The sequence below is a fragment of the Meriones unguiculatus genome, chromosome 19 (assembly GCF_030254825.1).
Source record: "Meriones unguiculatus strain TT.TT164.6M chromosome 19, Bangor_MerUng_6.1, whole genome shotgun sequence".
NCBI lineage: Eukaryota > Metazoa > Chordata > Mammalia > Rodentia > Muridae > Meriones > Meriones unguiculatus.
The window spans coordinates 44198880-44218469 of NC_083366.1; the positions used below are offsets into that span (position 1 = coordinate 44198880).

Genomic DNA, 19590 nt, shown 5'->3' on the forward strand with positions numbered 1-19590 from the left:
ATGATGGATGATATCTTCGATGTGTTCTTCTATTTGGTTTGCAAATATTTTCTTGATTATTTTTGAATCAATGTTCATAAGATAGGTCTGAAGTACTCTTTATTTGTTGGGTCTTCCTGTGGTTTAAGTATCAAAGTAACTGTGTTTGGCTTCATAGAATGAGTTTGGTAATGTTCTTTCTGTTTCTATTTTGTGGAATAGTTTGCAGACAATTGAAATTAGCTCTTCTTAGGAGGTCTGATAGAGTTCTGCACTGAAACCATTTGGCGCTGAGCTTTTTTTGGAAGGGAGACTATTGAAGACTGCTTCTATTTCCTTAGGGGATATAGGACTATTCAATGTATTTACCTGATGGTAATTTAATTTTGGTAAATAGAATCTATCAAGAAAATTGTCCATTTCATTTAGGTTTTCAAATTTTGTGTCATATACTCTTTTGTAGTAAGAATTAATGATTGTATGGATTTCCTAGGTGTCTGTTGTTATGTCCCCCTTTTCCTTTCTGATTTTGCTGATTTGGATAGTTTCTCTCTGCCTTTTAGTTAGTTGGCTAAGGGTTTGTCTATCTTGTTGATTTTCTCAAAGAACCAGTTCTTGGTTTCATTGATTCTTTGAATTATTTTATTTTTTTCTAATTGATTGACTTCAGCCCTGAGCTTGAGTATTTCCAGCTGTGTACTCCTGTCAGGTGTGTCTGGTTCTATTCTTTTTTTTTCTTTTTTATTAATTACACTTTATTCACTTTGTTTACCCCCATAAGCCCCTCCCTTTTCCCCTCCCAGTACCAACCTCCCTCCCCTTCTTCACACATGCACCTCCCCAGGTCCACTGATAGGGGAGGTCCTCCTCTCCTTCCTTCTGATCTTAGTCTATCAGATCACATCAGAAGTGGCTGCATTGTCATCTTCTCTGGCCTGGTAAGGCTTCTCTCCCCTCAGGGGAAGGTGATCAAAGAGCAGGCCAAACAGATTATGTCAGAGGCAGTCCCTCTTCCCATTACTATGTAACCCACTTGGACACTAAACTGCCATGGGCTACATCTGTGCAGGGGTTCTAGGTTATCTCCATGCCTGCTACTTGGTTGGAGTATGAGTTTCTGGGAAGAACCCTGTGTTCAAATTTTCTGGTTCTGTTGCTCTCCTTGTGGGGTTCCTGTCCTCTCTAGATCTTACTATTTTCCACTTCTTACATAAGATTCCATGCACTCTGCCCAACAGTTGGCCATAAATCTCAGTGTCTACTTTGTTAGTCTGCAGAGGCCCTGTGGCAGGCTCCAAGTGCTTTCATGTGAGCCCTTAAGTTGCTTGTATGAGATGTTTCAAATTTCTTCCTGAAGGCACTTACTGCTATGAATTTTCCTCTTAGCACTGCTTTCAATTTTGAATAGTTCTTTCACTTGCTTGGTTAGAGTCACACCAAGGTACTTGACATGAACTCAGTGGAAGGCTCTTGGAACACCTCCCCCTCCAACCTCAGAGGGGAGCAGCCTTGCCAGACCACAAAAGAAGATAATGCAGTATGTCCTGATGAGACCTGATAAGCCAGGGTCAGATGGAAGAGGAGGAGAACCTTCCCCATCAGTGGACTTGGAGAGTAGTATGGGAAGAGATGAGGAAGGGAGGATGACATTGGGAGGGATTGAGGGAGGAGAACACCCCTAGGATACAAAGTGAATAAACTGTAAGCAATATAAAAAAATAAAAATTTAATTTAAAAAAGAAAGGAACATTTATGAAATAACTAAACAACTTGATTTCTTTGACTATTCTGGATATTAGCTCTCTGTCAGATGTGTCAGGGTATGTGAAGATCCTTTCCCAGTCTGGAGCCTGTCCTTTTGTTCTGATGACAGTGTCCTTTGCTTTACAGAACATTTTCAGTTTCATGAGGCTCCATATAGTAATTGTTGATCTTAGAACCTGTGCTGTTGGTGTTCTGTTCAAGGAGTTGTCATCTGTGCCAATGAGTTCAAGGCTCTTCCGCACTTTTTCTTCTAAGAATTTAAAAAGCAACAAATCAAGTAATGTAATTAAAAAATGGGGTACAGAACTAACCAGAGAAGTCTCAATAGAAGACTATCAGATGGCAGAGAAACACTTAAAGAAATGATCAAGATCCTTAGTCATCAGGAAAATGCAAGTCAAAACAACCGCAATTTTCACCATACACCCATCAGAATGGCTAAGACCAAAAACTCAAGTGACAATATATGCTGGATAGGATGTGGAGAAAGGGAACCTTCCTCCATTGCTGGTGGGAATGTAAACCTGTACAACCACTTTGGAAATCAATCTGGCTCTCTCTCAGATAGTTAGGAATTGTGCTACCTCAAGATCCAGCTATAACACTCCTAGCCATATATCCAAAATTGCTAATATACAACAAAAACATTTGCTCAACTATGTTCATGGCAGCTTAATTTATAATAGCCAAAATCTGGAAAAAGAACAAATGTCCCTTATCTGAGAAACAGCTACAGAAATTTTCACACAATTACACATGGATTACTACTCAGCAATAAAAAGCAAGGAAAATATTAAATTTGCCAGAAAATGGTGGGAACTAGAAAAGATCATCCTGAGTGTGGAATCCCAGGAGAAAAAAAGACACATGGTATAAACTCACTTATAAGTGGCTATTAGAAATATAATATAGGATAGACATACTAAATCTGTACACCTAAAGGGGCTAAGCAAGCAGCAGGACCCTGGATAACATGATCAATCCTCACTCAGAAAGGCAAAGGGGATGAACATTGGAAGAAGGAGAAAACAGGGAACAGGACAGAACCCTACCACAGAAGGCCTCTGAAAGACTCTACCAATCATGGTATCAAAGCAGATGCTGAGACTCATAGCCAAACTTTGGGCAGAATGCAGGGAATCTTACAAACATGGGGGTGGGGAGGGAGATAGAATGACCTTGAGTGGATAGGAGCTCCACAAGCAGAGCCACAAAACCAAAATATCTGGGCACTGGGGTCTTTTCTGAGACTGATACTCCAACTAAGGTCCATTCATGGAGATAACCTAGAATCCTTGCATTGATGTAGCCTATGGCAGCTCAGTCTCCAAGTTGGTTCTCTAGTAAGGTGTATAAGGGCTCTCTCTTACATGAACATAGTGGCTGCCTCTTTGATCACCTCCCTCTAAGGGGGGAACAGCCTTACCAGGCCATAGAGGAAGACAATGTAGCCATTCCTGAGGAGACCTGATAGGCTAGGTTCAGAGAGAAGGGAAGGAGAACCTATTCTATCAGTGGACTTGGGGAGGGTTATAGGAAGAGCTGAAGGAGGGAGAGTGGGATTGGGAGGGGCTACAGCTGGGATACAAAGTGAATAAACTGTTATTAATAAAAAACATAAATTAAAAATAAAATGAACAAAATATGAAAACACATTTTTCAATTTTATTAATTTTTATCTTTATTTTTAAAATTATTTTTTCATTTTAATCTTTTTGGAATCCTTTCCTCCTCTCCTCCCTGTCCCACCCTTCCACCTTCTTTCCCCATTCCCCGTTTCCTTTCTCCTTAGAATAGGGGTGTCACACCCCATCAACCCACTCCAGTATATCAAGTATCATCACTATTAAGTACATTCTCATCCACTAAATCCTGACATGGCAGCCCAGCTAGGGGAAAGTAATCCCAAACCAGGTAACATAGTCCATGACAGAGACCACCCCACTCCACTTGTTAGGGAACCCATATAAAGACCATATTGTCCACAAGATACTTATCTTTAGGGGGCCTAGATACAGTATATGCTCCTTCTTTGATGATTCATTTTCCGTGAGCCCCCAATGACTTTAATCAGTTGACTCTGTTAGTTTTCTCCTGGAGATGTTATTTCCTCTGAGCCCCTCAATTCTTCTCCCAACTATTCCACAAGACTCTCTAAGATCTGCCTAAAGTTTGGCTGTGGGTCTTAGTATCTGTCTTGATCCACTGATGAGTAGAGACTTTCAGAGGACAGTTATACTAGTTTCCTGTCTGCAAGCATATCAGAGTATCAATAATAGTGTCAGGAGTTGGCTCTCTCCCATGTTGTATGTCTCAAGTTGGGCCAGACATCAGTGTTTCCATTAATGTGTGCTCTATCTTTGTCCCTGCACGCCTTGTAGGCAAGGTAAAATTTGTATCAAAGGCTTTGTGACTACATTGGTGTCTCCTCCCTGCTGGAAGTCTTGCCTGGCTGTATGGGATATCCTCTTCATCCTAATCCTAATCCTCACTGCCTCGACCCTCATCCAGATTTACCCCCATATCCTCCAAGAATCTGAACCTGTCTTGAGTCTTCAGATTGTCCCAGAGAAGCTCCCCTATACATCCATTTCTTGCTTGTCAATGGTGCCACAAGCCTTCAATTCCAAGACTTGCAAGGCACAGGCAAGTGGATTTTTATGGTCTACAGAGCAAGTTCCAGGAAGTCAAGGCTACAGAGAGAAACACTGTCTTGAAAAACCAACAAACAAAACAAAACACAACAAAATCAAACAAACAGCAGGAGAAAAACAAAACAAAACAAAATCATACAGCAACAAAAAAAAAAAAAACAAATTAAACAAACAGAAATCCTAAGTATCATGCTGACCTATATGACTTTCTATATTTCTTTCACTTTTACTTATTTTATCTCTTTACAACCCTAACACTGCCCTGTCCCTCCCTCTTTCCCTGCCCAATCCTCTTTCCTCCTTTCCCCAGTCTCCCTTTCCTTCTTCTCAGAAAAGGGAAGATCCCTAATGTCTATCAACCTACCCCAGCACCTCAAGTCACAGCATGAATAAGTTCATTCTCTTCCACTGGGGACAGAGAATGCAACTCAGCTGGAGGAAAGGGATCAAGGACAGCAGCAGAGTCAGAGATGGTCTCTACTCCCTTTGTTAGGCAAACCACATGATGACCATGCTGCACATCTGCTACATATGTGTAGGTGGTATAGGTCTAGCTCAAGGAAGAGTTTGGTTGGTGCTTCAGTCTCTGTGGGCCCCCTTGTGCCCAGGATAGTTTACTTTGCAGGTCTTCTTTTAATGCCCTTGACCCCTCCAGCTCTCAATGCTTCCTCCCAATCTTCCCGAAAACTCCCCCAGGTCCTCCTTTTGTTTAACTGCAGGTTTCTGGCACTGTTTCCATCAGCTGTTTAATGAAGCCTTTAGTATGTGCTCATTCTATGCTTGTGTCTCCAAGTAGAGCAGGGTATGATTAGCAGTGCCAGGAGTTGGCTCTCTCTCATGGTGTGGGTCATAAGTTGGTCCAGTCATTGGTTTACCATTTCTTCAACCTCTGATCCATCTTTATCCCTACACATCTAGTAAGAAAAATAAAACAAAACAAAAAGAAAATGGTTGTGTAGAAAGATTTATCCATGGTTTGTTGTCATCCCCCATCCACTGGCTGAGGAAAGGGGAGTCTGTGGGAAGGAGATTATTCACCCAAACTTGGGTACTTTTCTAAAATACTGCTGACAGATAAACAGTTTCCGGGGATTAAGACCAAGGAAGAAATTGCTGATAAGTGGAACTCAACTGGAGGTGTATTAAGCTTGGCTGTTCTGAGTGTGACCTGCTCCTTCTTCACCCTTAGCCAGACGCCAACTCTTCCTTGATCATATGTCACAGTCCCAGGAGCAGCAACCAAAACAGATCATAGTGTTGTCATTAGGTCATAGGCTTGGAACAGAAGTAATGAAGCCATCCATTCTAACCCACACAACTGTGTGCTTTGGAAGAAAAACAATATACATTTGGGGTTTGTCTATGATGTGCAATGCCAGTGCTAAGGCATAATAAATTTCTACATATATACAGAACCAGACAGTGAATTTGTGGTTTCCTGAAGCAGGTACTATTTGTCTACAGAAATGGTTAATCTCTATAAAACTTCCATTATATATATATACAATCTCTGTACAGAATACTTATTTGGTGAGACATCAGGAAGGATACAAATGAGGCTGTTAAATAATTTATAAAAAATAATATACATGAAGGTGAATGTACCTGTGAGAACCAGATTTCAGATTCAGTTCATTTCATGAGATTGATTTGAAAGATGGGTTTCTGAGGCCACTTACAAAGAGCCAGCCACTGAGTTCATATCATGTCAGAAACAGTTCCTATTCCCCTTACTAAGGTACCCACAAGGAGAGCAACAGAATCAAAAAACCTGGGCACAGAGATCTTTTTGAGATTCATACTCCAAACAAGGACCATGCATAGAGATAACCTAAAACCCCTGCTCAGATGTAGCCCAGGGCAGTTCAGTATCCAAGTGGGTACCTTAGTAAGGGGAATAGGAACTGTCTCTGACATGATATGAACTCAGTGGCTGGCTCTTTGTTATTGTTGTTGTAGTTAAATATATGTGATGACTTTTAGACTGACTTTTAAATACCTAAATTAAGCATGTGCATTATTTTAACTGTCATCTTAGGTTTTAAAGAATCACTATTCACAGTAGTGATTACTGGCAGAGATTCATAATAACACCATAGATAATTTATTAATGCTGTATCCTGGTGGTCAAATATTTAAGAAGGAATACCTCTCTATCCATAAACATTATGAAATAGATGATAGAAAATATTAGAATCTAAGGAAGAGAATGTAATTATGAACAACAATTTATTCCTGACCATTTGTCATCAAGCCAATAAGATGGCTTCAGAGATAACAAAACTATCTTGGACAGGAATCATGACGCAGGAAGAAGTAAAAGGAAATCCTCCTGAAAGAGATAAGTATGTGATAATAAATCTGTTAACATTCCCTGGAGATATACAGACATGGTTCACGTATGAACATGACTTCTTGCTGTCGCACGGCTATGCATACCCTTGGGGCTTATCTGCTAGTATATATAGTAGGAGGAAACTAGCTGAATGCATGACTCCAGTGAAGCAGCTCACCAGAGTCAGCACACAACCTGCCTGGGAACTCCTCAGCGATGGAGCTGCCATTGAGTCAACGTCACTTCTGTAAGTGAATTTTCTTCTATGTCTCTCTATGAAAAAGATTCAATGAAATTGTTCATTTAGTTTGTTTTAATGAAGTTCTTAGGAATCTTTGATATTTACTCTGGCATTAACAAATACTTGTCACAGTTTAATAAAATACTACAGTATAGATTTTTCTTATATCTTTTAAAATTATTTTCTTGAAAGGTATTATACAAGTATACAAGTATGCAGGGAATTTTTTGTTTTTAAACTTTGTGGTGGAAATCATCATTTTGGCCACTGACAGAACTTAGCACAGTTTATCTGTTTGCTTCCTCTACATATTAGACAATAAAAAAAGACATGGTTACTAATACAAAAGATGAAGAGAATGCTGTCCTAAAATACAAGTCAGTTTGAAATTGCTAAGTTATACTGAGGTCAATCTGGAATGATATGAAAGAAGGGTGAGATAGAAAGACATGAAGGGGACTGGAGCTCCACAAGGAGATCAACAGAACCAAATAACGTAGACACAGGGGTCTTATCTGAGAATGACACTCTAAACAAGGACCATGCATGGAGATAACCTAGAACCCCTGGTTAGATGTAGCCCATGGCAGCTCAGTCTCCAAGTGGGCTCCCTAGAAATGAGGAACATGGGCTGTATCTGGCATGAATTCAGTGGCTGGCTCTTTGATCACCTCCCCTGAAGTGGGAGCAGCCTTACCAGGCCACAGAAGAATACAATGCAGCCAGTCCTGATGAAACCTTATAGGCTAGGGTCAGATGGAAGGAGAAGAGGACCTCCCTATAAGTGGACTGGGGAAGGGTCAAGGGAGGAGAAGAGGGAGGAAAGGTGGAAATGGTAGAGGATGAGGAAGGGGGCTACAGGTGCAATACAATGTGAATAAATTAAAATAAATAAAAAATAAAATTAAAAAAATCCTTGAGAGTTTGGTAAATGAAATTGAGCTTAAACTCCAAAGATACCATCCCATCCCAAAGTGAGGGGAACAGGGACTATTTCTAACAGGAACTCGATGACTGGCTCTTTGGTCTCCCCACCCCCGAAGGGAGGAGCAGTCCTGTTAGGCCACAGAGGAGGGCTTTGCAGCCAGTCCTGAAGATACCTGATAAAACAGGATCAGATGAATGGGGAGGAGGTCCCCCCTATCAGTGGACTTGGAAAGGGGCACGGTGGAGATGAGGGAGGGAGGGAGGGACTGGGAGGGAATGAGGGATCGGGACACAGCTGGGATACAGAGTTAATAAAATGTAACTGATAAATAAAAAAAAAATTCAAAAAAAAAGAGAAAAAAAAGAGAAAAAAAGGACTTAAAAATACTAGTTCAGAATTAATTTCATTTGCATATATTTATGGGACACAGAGTTAACAAAATGTAACTAAAAAGAAAAATAAAATTAATAAAAAAAACAAAAAAGAAATCTAATAAAATTTAAATAAATAAATAAGAAGCACTCCTGAAACAGAAGTAATGGGAAATGATTTCGTTCTCAAATTGTTATAGAGAAAAACATATTAACTTGCCTAAGTACTGTCAGTGATTATATCTATCATACAAGACATACAACACCAAGTCATGTAGTAAAGAAAACTTCAGACAGATAAAAGTTTTTGAATCAGTTGAACCTTGAAAACCTCAGATTAATACATTATTCCTAAGGGGCTCTTGTTTCTAAGTTGCAGGGACATTCCTGCTTTTGGTGATGTCAAACCTACTGCTGTGGGAGAAAGCTGCAGCAATTCCTGCTTGCCATACTAAAGAGGGAGGCTGTACGGAGCCCGTTGTGGAAACATTTAACAATGCTATCAACAGAGCTGAAACAGTCTATAATCTTGCTGTTCAAATATATCAAGAATTTGTAAGTACCTCAACCTTCATACTAATGTTTGAATTGTACTAGAACCTGAGACATTAAGCCTCATAACTCAAATATCAGAAAATATAACTTCATTGGTAAAGGACATACCAACTACTGATACATGGAAAGGGTCATCTGGACAGTTTCATAAAATGTCAATGAATCTAATGATTTTTCTACATTTTCTCTGTTTTTGTGAAAAAAAAAAATGCCCTATACTAGAGACCTTTACAAATATGACTAGGGAGTGAATTCTGATTTCCTATTGTTCCATTCAAGGAAATGAATTTCAATTGGCCAAGTTCAAATAGGGCAGTTAAGATATTTACTCTAAGTGTGGACGGTGCAGTGAACTATATATTTGGAACACAGGTAAACTAAAGTATGTGAAGAGGCAAGAATAAAGGAAGAAAGAGAGAAAGAAAGAAAGAGAGAAAGAAAGAAAGAAAACTAAAATGCTCAATCCCCATCCCAAAAGGCAAAGAGGATGGACATCAGAGGAAGAAGAAAACAGGAAACAAGCTAGGAATCTGCTACAGAGGACCTCTGAAAGCCTCTGCCCTGCAGACTATCAAAGCAGATGCTGAGCCTGATGGCCAACTGTTGGGCAGAGTGCATGGAAGCTTATGTAAGAAGTGGGAAATAGTAAGATCTAGAGAGGACAGGAACTCCACAAGGAGAGGAACAGAACCAGAAAATTTGAACACAGGGGTCTTCCCAGAGACTATACTCCAACCAAGTACCATGCATGGAGATAATCTAGAACCCCTGCACAGATGTAGCCCATGGCAGTTTAGTGTCCAAGTGGGTTACATAGTAATGGGGAGAGGGCCTGCCTCTGACATAATCTGATTGGCCTGCTCCTTGATCACCTCCCCCTGTGGGGGAACAGCCTTACCAGACCACAGGAGATGACAATGCAGTCACTCCTGATGTGATCTGATAGACTAAGATCAGAAGGGAGGAGAGGGGACCTCCCCTATCAGTTGACTTGGGAAGGGGCATGTGTGAAGAAGGGGGAGGGAGGGTGGAATTGGGAGGGGAGGAGGAAGGGGCTTATGGGAGATACAAAGTGAATAAAGTGTAATTAATAAAATAAAGTTTAAAAGTTAAAAAAAAAGAAAGAAATGCAAGAGAAAGGAAGGGGAGAGAAAGGAAGGGAAAGAGAGAGAAAAAGAGAGATGAAAGAAAAAGAAAAAAGGAAGGAAGGAAGAAAGAAATCTACATTTCTAAGAAGCCCATAAATACTAGTTATTGTGGTTTGGGAATTTATAGTGTTAGAATTTGTCCAATATCAGGGCAGAATTAAAAGTATATCTGTTGCTTTTAGGCTGATTGCTACATATCATTTCTCAAAGTCAGAAAATCCAAAGAAAAAAATAGACAATTCAATATGATGGGCATCAAGAGAATATGATTTTGTTTGAAATGAACATGTCTTTATGTTGGTTTTTTTTCTGACTAGATGTTATTTTTTCCCCTTAACATGACTCAGTTCCACAGTGACAGCTCTTCCATACATTTTAGGAATATTGTAAGTACCTAATGTCTTTCCAGCTGCTAACCAATGATGCCTCCCAACAATAGTTCCAGATTAGATGAGAAAGCATTACATTGTCTTCATTATTTCCTGTTCTTAATTGACAGTTTTTCAACTTCCTAACCTTTGCCATAGTTACTAACCTATCATGAATTAGCTGATTATTACAAACTAAATAAGATATCCTAAATTTTATATTTAATAAAATTTCATATTTCATTGATCCTACAATCACTAACGAACTAAATAAATTTAATATTTTCTTATTTTGTTGACTTAGAGTTTATTTTAAATAGTCTATTTTCATGAGTAATTTGTAAGAGAAAAAAAAGTTTCATTCTAAGACTATTATAATCTTTACATTACACAGCTATATACTCGATGTTCAATTAATGAATTCAAAATTCTTATACCTGAGTAAGCCAATATCAGTCTTTATAGACAGAAAACAGAAAGATTAATAAACATGTGTTATGGTTTTGTCCGGAAATACTAGAGAAAAATGACAATTACATAATTTATTTCTTGATAAGTTTAGTTCGTTCAGTGTTTGCCTTCCATATTGTAACTTTTAGAAAAAGTGGGAAGACAGGGTGATAAAAGTTGGGTGAAAAGCCAAATTAATATGCAGATACATGAGACTATTAGTGTATGGGAAGTTTCTTAATTTTTTTAATATTAGTTTTTATGAAGTTTAATGTTGTAAATTTAAATAACCAACAAATGCATTAATATTATGTCAATGAAGTCATTTATATAATTTTGAAAAATAACTGATTTTTGGTTTGTTTACAGCTTACAAAAATGATGAGGGAGGATTATCCTGGTTTCAGTGCCAGAACTCACTGCCATGCCAAGATCACAAATCCTCCATATCGGGGAAATGAACATATATATATTCCGGTGAGCAAATGTCCTTGTTGTGTACTTGAGCATAATTTGGATATATGCCTAGGAGTGGTATAGCAGGATCTTGAGGTAGCACTATTTGTAAGTGTCTGAGAAAGCACCAGATTGATTTCCAAAGTGGTTGTACAAATTTACATTCCCACCAGCTGTGGAGAAGGGTTCCCATTTCTCCACAACCTCTCCAGCATGTGTTGTCACTTGAGTTTTTGATCTTAGCCATTCTGATGGGTGTAAGGTGAAATCTCAGGGATGTTTTCATTTATATTTCCCTGATGACTAAGGGCGTTAAGCATTTCTTTAAGTGTTTCTCTGCCATTTGATAATCCTCTATCGAGACTTCTTTTTAGCTTTGTAATCCACATTTAATTGGACTTCCTTCTCTGTTGCTGTTTAAATTCTTGAATATAAAACAAGGACATTTGCTCAACCATGTTAATAGCAACTTTATTCTTATTAACAACAATCTGGAAACAACCCAGATGTCCCTCAATGGAGGAATGGATACAGAAACTGTGGTACATTTACACAGTGGAATACTACTCAGCATTAAAAACAAGGAAATCATGAAATTTGCAGGCAAATAGTTGGAACTAGAAAAGATCATCCTGAGTGAGGTATCCCAGCAGCAGAAAGACACACATGGTATATACACACTCATAAGTGAATATTAGACATATAATACAGAATAATCATTCTAAAATCTGTACACCTAAAGAAGCTAAAAAAGAAAGACAGCCCACAGTAAGATGATCAATCCTCATTATTCAGAAAGGCAAATGAAATAGTCATTGGAAGAGGATGAAAACTGGAAATAGGACAGGAGCCTACCATAGAGGGCCTCTGAAAGACTCAATCCAGCAGGGTATTAAAGTAGAAGCTGAGATTCATAGCCAAACTTTGGGTAGAGTGCAGGAAATCTCATGAAAAAATGGGAAAATTGATTGAGCTGGAGGAGACAGGGGCTCTACAAGGAAACCAAGAAAACCACAATATCTGAGACCGATACTCCAAACAAGGACCATTCATGGATATAACCTAGATCTCCTGCACAGATGTAACAAATGGCAGCTCAGTGTCCAAGTGGGTTTCCTAGTAAGGGGAACAGGGGATGTCTCTGACATGAACTTAGTAGCTGGCTCTTTGACCATAACCTCCTGAGTGGGGAAGCAGCCTTACCAGGGCCACAGAGGAAGACATTGCAGACAGTCCTGATGAGACCTGATAGGTTAGGGTAAGTGGAAGAGGAGGAGGACTTCCTCTATCAGTGGACTGGGAAGTAGAGTGGGAGAAGAAGGGGAAGGGAGGGCAGGATTGTGGGTGAATGATGGAGGGGATGAGAGAGAGGGCTACAGCTGGGATACAAAATGAATAAACTGTAATAACATTTAAACATTTTCATTCATTAAAAAAATGAATGAAAAAATATCAAGTTGAGTTTTCTTCATGATTTTCTCACAAAACACCAGAAGCAATGCATTGTGTTTTTCTGTGTTAGTTTTACAGGAATTATGATAAATGCAGTAATAATCTATACAAAATTAAATTGACATAAAGTACAATGACATTATATTCTTGATAAATTATAAATAAAATCAATTAAACAATAACAAAGGAGCAGATTCTTAAATAGTCCATTTAGAAAGAGCTATTTTAAGAATGACTTACACTGAAATTTTACTTACTATTTTTTAGGACATTTGTAGCTAAATTGGCTGTTTATGATTATATACTCACTCCTATGTAATAGATGAAAATGTAGCTGTATTCATTACATGTTGTTAATGGGTTCCCTACGGTGGCATTCTAAATAATATCACAAACAATATCTAATATCACAAACAATATCAAAAACTTCTATTCTTCATTTTTAAATCTGTCCTGGTTTTATATTTACTTTATATTTTTCTTTGTCTCTTAATTTTTCTCTATACCTTAAGCAAAAGCCAGATAAGCAGAATAGTCCTGTGAATTCCTAGTATTATTTTCCTAAGTATGCAACAATGCCCTAATTCATGGTCATAAGTTCTATATATCATAGCAGTTCGATTTTGTGATTGCAATCATCTCCTTATTATGAGTCCATGTAATAACATAACAGAATTTTATTTAAGTTGAATATTATATGACAACTATAAGGGAAAATGAGGACAAAGATATCAAGAAAATAAATGTTTTGTTCAGAGGTAGAATTTTGCTAGATTGTCAAAAAGCAATCTCTTAGCATTGCTATATTTGAAATTCACAAATAGTTTACTTGGAAGTTTTTTTTTTCAGTAAATAATAATAAGAAATAGCAGTTTTGAAAAGTTGTACAGGATATTTACACTTGAATGGAATTTAAGAATCCAGGTGGGCACATTAACCAGTTGCAGATCTCAGTCTGAATCACATGACAGCATCTATCGCCATCTATTTCCATCACCATTTTAGTGCTCCTTTCCTTAATGCCATGTACATCTTCATATTCCTATTCTTATTTTCATGACCACTGGGGGAACTTACAAACATCAATAAAGTGAATAGCTTAAATCAGATATGAGCATCAAATACTAGAGAGGTAATATTCTGTTGTGATTTCCATTGATTCCATTATTAAATCCAATGTTGTGTCATGTTTCTTAACCTATACATGGCAATAAATATCCTTTTCTGTCAGAGGCAACAGGAAAGCCCAGGCATGAGTACCATGCCATCTTCATTGTATTTTTGTTCTATTTTTTTTAATTCATATAGAAATCAAAAATATGTACATTAATGAATGCCATAATTTATTTGCTGTTTATGAATCCCAGAGTGAAAATGATTTGAGCCACTTGTCCCTGTCTGGTGATATCTCTATTTCCTCAGTCAAATCTTAATGATGCCTATTGAATCCCAGAGACCTGTTTTACCAATTGATAGACAAATAACCAAATAATATATACCTCACTAGAGCAGAGGCTGTTAGGATTTCATAGGGAGAACAAAACATGATGACCTGATCTTAGAAAAAATATTAATTTATAAGCATTATAATTTTTTTTTCATTTTCACATATAATAGGTGGATTGATTAAATTATACCTTTCCACACCATGCAATATCTTCACAACATGGGTCATATATACATAGGAAAAATATGTTTCAGCTTCTTCACATGAGCATTTTATGAAAAAACCTGCTTTACTGAAATTATTTTAATGCAATAATATAATGGTTCTATTATGTTCCTCAGACCAAAAAATATTTAAAAATGCTGATCAATTTTGTGGGTGCCTGGGATGCCCCTCTGTACCATCTGGTGGTTGAACTGAGTGCCATGGACGATGTTCCTGAAACTATCCTTTCAAAAGCCAAAGAGATTGAAGAGAACAACAGAGAACTCCTGGACGACCTTAGATGGATACTCACCAAGGTGAGAAAATTTCCATTACTTATTCTCATTCATAAAAGAGGTGGATTGTCTAAATTAAAGTAAAAGAATATACCTCAGATTTACAGAGAAAAATGCAAATATCTGATCTCGTGGATAATGTTCTCCTAAGACAGTGGTTCTCAACATGTGGGTCAGGACTCCTCTGGGGGTTTAACCCTTCCATGGCAGTTGCCTATCAAATATCTTGTATATCATCTATTTACATTATGACTATTTCCAAAAATTACAAATATGTTGCAGCAACAAAAATTATTTTATGAATGGTGTCCACTAGATCTTGAGGTACAGTATTAAAGGGTCACAGATTGGGAAAATTGAGAACCACTGGCCTACAAGGTTGTTGGCATCTCCAACCTTCTCAAAGATGCTTCTTATCACTACCACTCTGAGGATCATAATTAAACACAACTGTTACTATTAAGTACTTAGAGGACTCCTGTCCTGGATAGAGTGAAAGAGCTCAGCTCCTTCTAATGTAGTCATCCCTAGGCTTCATATATTAAATCACCATCTGGTATGTATTACAGGTCAGATTTTCGTTCATAAACTTCATGGAAATGAATTTAGTTGAAATGTATAAACAAATGTTGGCGAATATCAGCTTCTGTGATATACAAATGACATGTTAGAGTGTCCTAAGTGAGAAACCGACACTAGCTCTTCCAATGTCTCAGAGTCAAAGTGAAACTTTCTATTTTCCCTCTGTTTCTGAAAAGAAGTACTTACTTGTCTGTGATCTATTGCATATTAGAACACATACATATGAGTCTTGATAGTACTTCCTAAAAGATGAACTGCTGGACAGTCTCCTGGTCTACATAAATGAAAACCAATACCTTTGATGGAAGCAGTACATTTCTGAATGTATTTTTCTGATTGCACATATGAGAAACAAGGAACACTAACAATATATTCAACAAGTAACTGTTATTTTGATTTTTAGGCCTATCCTACAGAAAAGACACAGGAAAATTTCCCACGCTGGCAACATCTTCCATACATAAAATCAAGTCTCAGAAATGATAAGTTTTTGGCAATATTTAACCTTTCCAACTGCCTACGCTCAGATATACATTTCACTATATTTCATCTCAAAAAACTGAAGTGTCGAATCACCAGGAAAAATTGTTAAGTGCACATCAACCCTGCCTGCTTCGGAGGTGGTCCATGACAGTCCATCTCTGAGAAGTTTCTTTTAATTTTATAACTTTTGAATGCATATGTGGGTATAATCTGTCTATTTTACATAATAAAAAGCATTTTCTTTAGAAATATCAAGTCTGAAAAGCCTATTTTCTTTTGTTCAGTGAATAAAATGCCTATCAATAAAGTTAGGTTACCCCAATCAAATTTATCACAAACACTAGATGTTAACCTTGAAAATAAATGTATGGTTTACTTCAATAAACTCAGAGTTTACCTCACAGAAAAGTAGGACATTATTATCAGAGTGTAAAACTCTAATTAACACAGTGTAAAACTCTAATCCATGTATACTAACAGGAAATACAAGCCATAATGCTTCAAGACATCCAGACTGTCCTGAAAAACAAGGTTCTCAGTGAAAACACAGCCAATTCAATCCAATTGCTATTTGATTCCACGACCTCAAGAAGACTTGGAGGGAAGGGACATGAAGTGGATATGATAAAGATACCCTTGATTTATGCATAGAATCTCCAAAGAATTAATTTTGAAAAACTAAAAATTGTTTTAAGTCTCAACATCTGCTTTGATAGTCTGCAGGGAAGAGCCTTTCAGAGGTCCTTTGTGGGAGGCTCCTAACTTGTTTCCTGTTTTCTTCTTCTTCTTCTGATGTCCATCCTCTTTGCCTTTCGCAATGGGGATTGAACATTTTAGCCAGATTCCTCCCTGTAGATTCTGTACACCTAGTTTATTTAGGTGCACAGATTTTAGTAGGTTTATCCTATATTATATGTCTATATGAGTGAGTATATACAGTGTGTGTCTGTCTTTTTATGGGACAGCTCACTCAGGATGGTCCTTTTCAGTTCCCAACATTTCATGATTTCTTTGTTTTTCATTGCTGATTAATATTCCATTGTGTAGATGTACAACAATTTCTCTATCCATTCTTCAGTTGAGGGGCATGTGGGTTGTTTCCAGCTTCTGGCTATTACAAATAAAGCTGCTACAACCATGGTTGAGCAAAAGTCCTTACTGTGTACTTGAGCCTCTTTTGGATATATGCCTAGGAGTAGTATGGCTGGATCTTGAGGAAGTGCTATTCTTAGATGTCTGAGAATGGGCAAGATTAATTTCCAGAGTAGTTGTACAAGTTTACATTCCCACCAGCAGTGGAGGAGGGTTTCCCTTTCTCCACAACCTCTCCAACATGTGTTGTCACTTGTGATTTTGATCTTGGCCATTTTGATGGGTGTGAGGTGAAATCTCAAGGTCACTATAATTTGCATTTCCCTAAATGGCTAATGAGGTTGAGCATTTCTTTAAATGTTTCTCTGCCATTCGATATTCTTTATCGAGAATTTTCTGTTTAGCTCTGTTCCCCATTTTTTTAACTGGATGACTTGGTTTGTTGATTTTCAGCTTTAGTTCTTTATATATACTGCATATTAGCCCTCTGTCAGACAAAGGACTCGTGAAGATTCTTTCCCAATCTGTAGGTTGTAGTTTTGTTTTGATGATGGTTGTCCTTTGCTTTACAGAAGATTTTCAGTTTTATGAGGTCCCATTTATTGATTGTTGATATTAGAGCCTGTGCAGTTAGTGTTCTGTTCAGGAAGTTGTCTCTTGTACCAATGAGTTCTAGGGTCTTCCCCAATTTTTCTTCTAAGTGATTTAATGTGTCTGGTTTTATGTTGAGGTCTTTGATCCATTTGGACTTTATCTATCTATCTATTGAGAGTATATATGCATATATATGGATATCATACACATTCCTAGGTAAAATTTATAACTTAATCAGTTTGCATGACATCACTTATATGTATGCTTCACTTGGCTTTGTATAACCAATTCATTTGCAATTTAAAAAAAAACTATTTCTCCTCATTCAATATTCCTTAGTAGCTTATAAATCTTTGTGTAGGTTTGAGGAATCTTGGCTTCCTCATATCCACATTGTACAACTAACATCATTAATCAATTTACATTTTAAAGGTAAAGGAAAAAATTTCTTCTCTAAAACTATTTGTCAAGATATAAAATATTCAGTGCATATCTTAAAATATAGACACATATCAAAACACACAATTTGTTCACCATATTTATTTCTTCAACTTTTTCTTTTTATTTATTTATTTTTTAATTTATTATACTTTATTTACATTGTATCCTAGCTTTAGCCCCCTACCTAGGCCCCAACCAATCCCACCTTCCCTCTTTTTTCTCCCAATCCCCTCCTGAAATCCCCTGACAGGGAAGGTCCTCCTCTCCTTCCATCTGACCCTAGCCTATGAGCTCTCATCAGGACTGGCTGCATTGTCTTCCTCTGTGACCTGGTAAGGCTGACCCCACCCTGATCAGAGAAAGGTGATCAAAGAGCCAGCCACTGAGTTCATGTCAGAGGCAGCCCCTGCTCCCCTTACTAGGGGAGCTACTTGAATACTGAGATGTCTTGGGCTACATCTGTGCAGGTGTTCTAGGTTAATCTCCATGAATGGTCCTTGGTTACATCAGTCTCAGTAAATACCACTGGGCCCAGGTACTTTGGTTCTGTTGCTCTCCTTGGGCAGTTCCTGTCTTCTCCAGGTGTTCTATCACCTCCTTCTTTCATAAGATGCTCTGCACTCTGTCAAAAGTTTGGATATGATTCTCAGCATCTATTTTGATACCCTACTGGGTTGAGTTTTTACAGAGACCCTGTGTGGTAGGATTATGTCTCATTCCCTGTTTCTCCCTCTTCTAATATCTATCTCATTTGCCTTTCTGAATAAGGATTGAATGTCTTACCCAGGGTCCTCCTTCTTGCTTAACTTATATAGGTATAAATAATTTAGTATGTTTATCCTATATTACAGGTCTGATATCCACTTAAAAGTGAGTATACCATGTGTGTCTTTCTGCTTCTGGGATACCTCACTCAGGGTGATCTTTTTTAATTCCCACCATTTGCCTGCAATTTTCAGGATTTCCTTGTTTTTAATTGCTGAGTAGTATTTCATTCTGTAAATGTACCTCAATTTCTGTAATAATTCCTCAATTGAGGGACATCTGGGTTATTTCTAGCTTCTGGTTATTATAAATAAAGCTGCTATAAACACAGTTGAGCAAATGTCCTTGTCATGTACTTAAGCATACTTTTTATATATACTTAGGAGTGGTATAGCTGGATCTTGAGGTAGTACTAGTCCTAATTTTCTGAGAAAGTGCCAGATTGATTTCCAAAGTGTGAATCGTCAACTTTTTAAAATAATTAATTAATAATTAATATTTGATAATGCCTAAGTAATATGATAAGATAGGCAATACATATCTTACAAACATGTTCCCAATAGAGTTCAAAATATCACCAATGGACTCATGGAAGATTAATTTGAGTGACTTCTGCATTCAGATCTCTGTGTGAATTATGTTGGGAAGGTTAATCAATTTGACTAACTGAAAAACTAGTTCTGCATTCTAAGACTAAGAACTACTTATTTCTGTCAATTTTACTTTGGCTAAAAAAATTTGAAAAGTTTCTATGAAAACAAAATACCTCCCAGAAGTATTCTGTTAGTGATTTGTAATAGTTCTCAGAAGTTTAGTCCAGCACGAGGAGTATGTTTTTGTTTTCTGAGGTGGAAGACATGCCCTGATATCTGAACCAAACTATACAGAATCCACATAAAAAGGTAGAATGAAGCTGCCTATAACTGTAACCCTGTTCTGGGAATCTGGAGACAGTGGGGTTCCTGGAGTTTCTAGTTAACCCATC

The 19590-nt window shown here is 37.6% G+C and overlaps 1 protein-coding gene across 1 annotated transcript; it reads left to right on the plus strand.

Moving 5' to 3' along the window:
- The first annotated feature begins 6915 nt into the window (after window positions 1–6915).
- On the plus strand, window positions 6916–15834 carry LOC110542789 (prolactin-8A9-like). Its single transcript, XM_060372560.1, has 6 exons — window positions 6916–6979; window positions 8646–8827; window positions 10323–10361; window positions 11163–11270; window positions 14490–14669; window positions 15634–15834. Exons 1-6 carry the CDS (start codon window positions 6949–6951, stop codon window positions 15820–15822), a joined length of 729 nt encoding a protein of 242 aa, XP_060228543.1. The 5' UTR covers window positions 6916–6948; the 3' UTR covers window positions 15823–15834.
- The last annotated feature ends 3756 nt before the right edge of the window (window positions 15835–19590 follow it).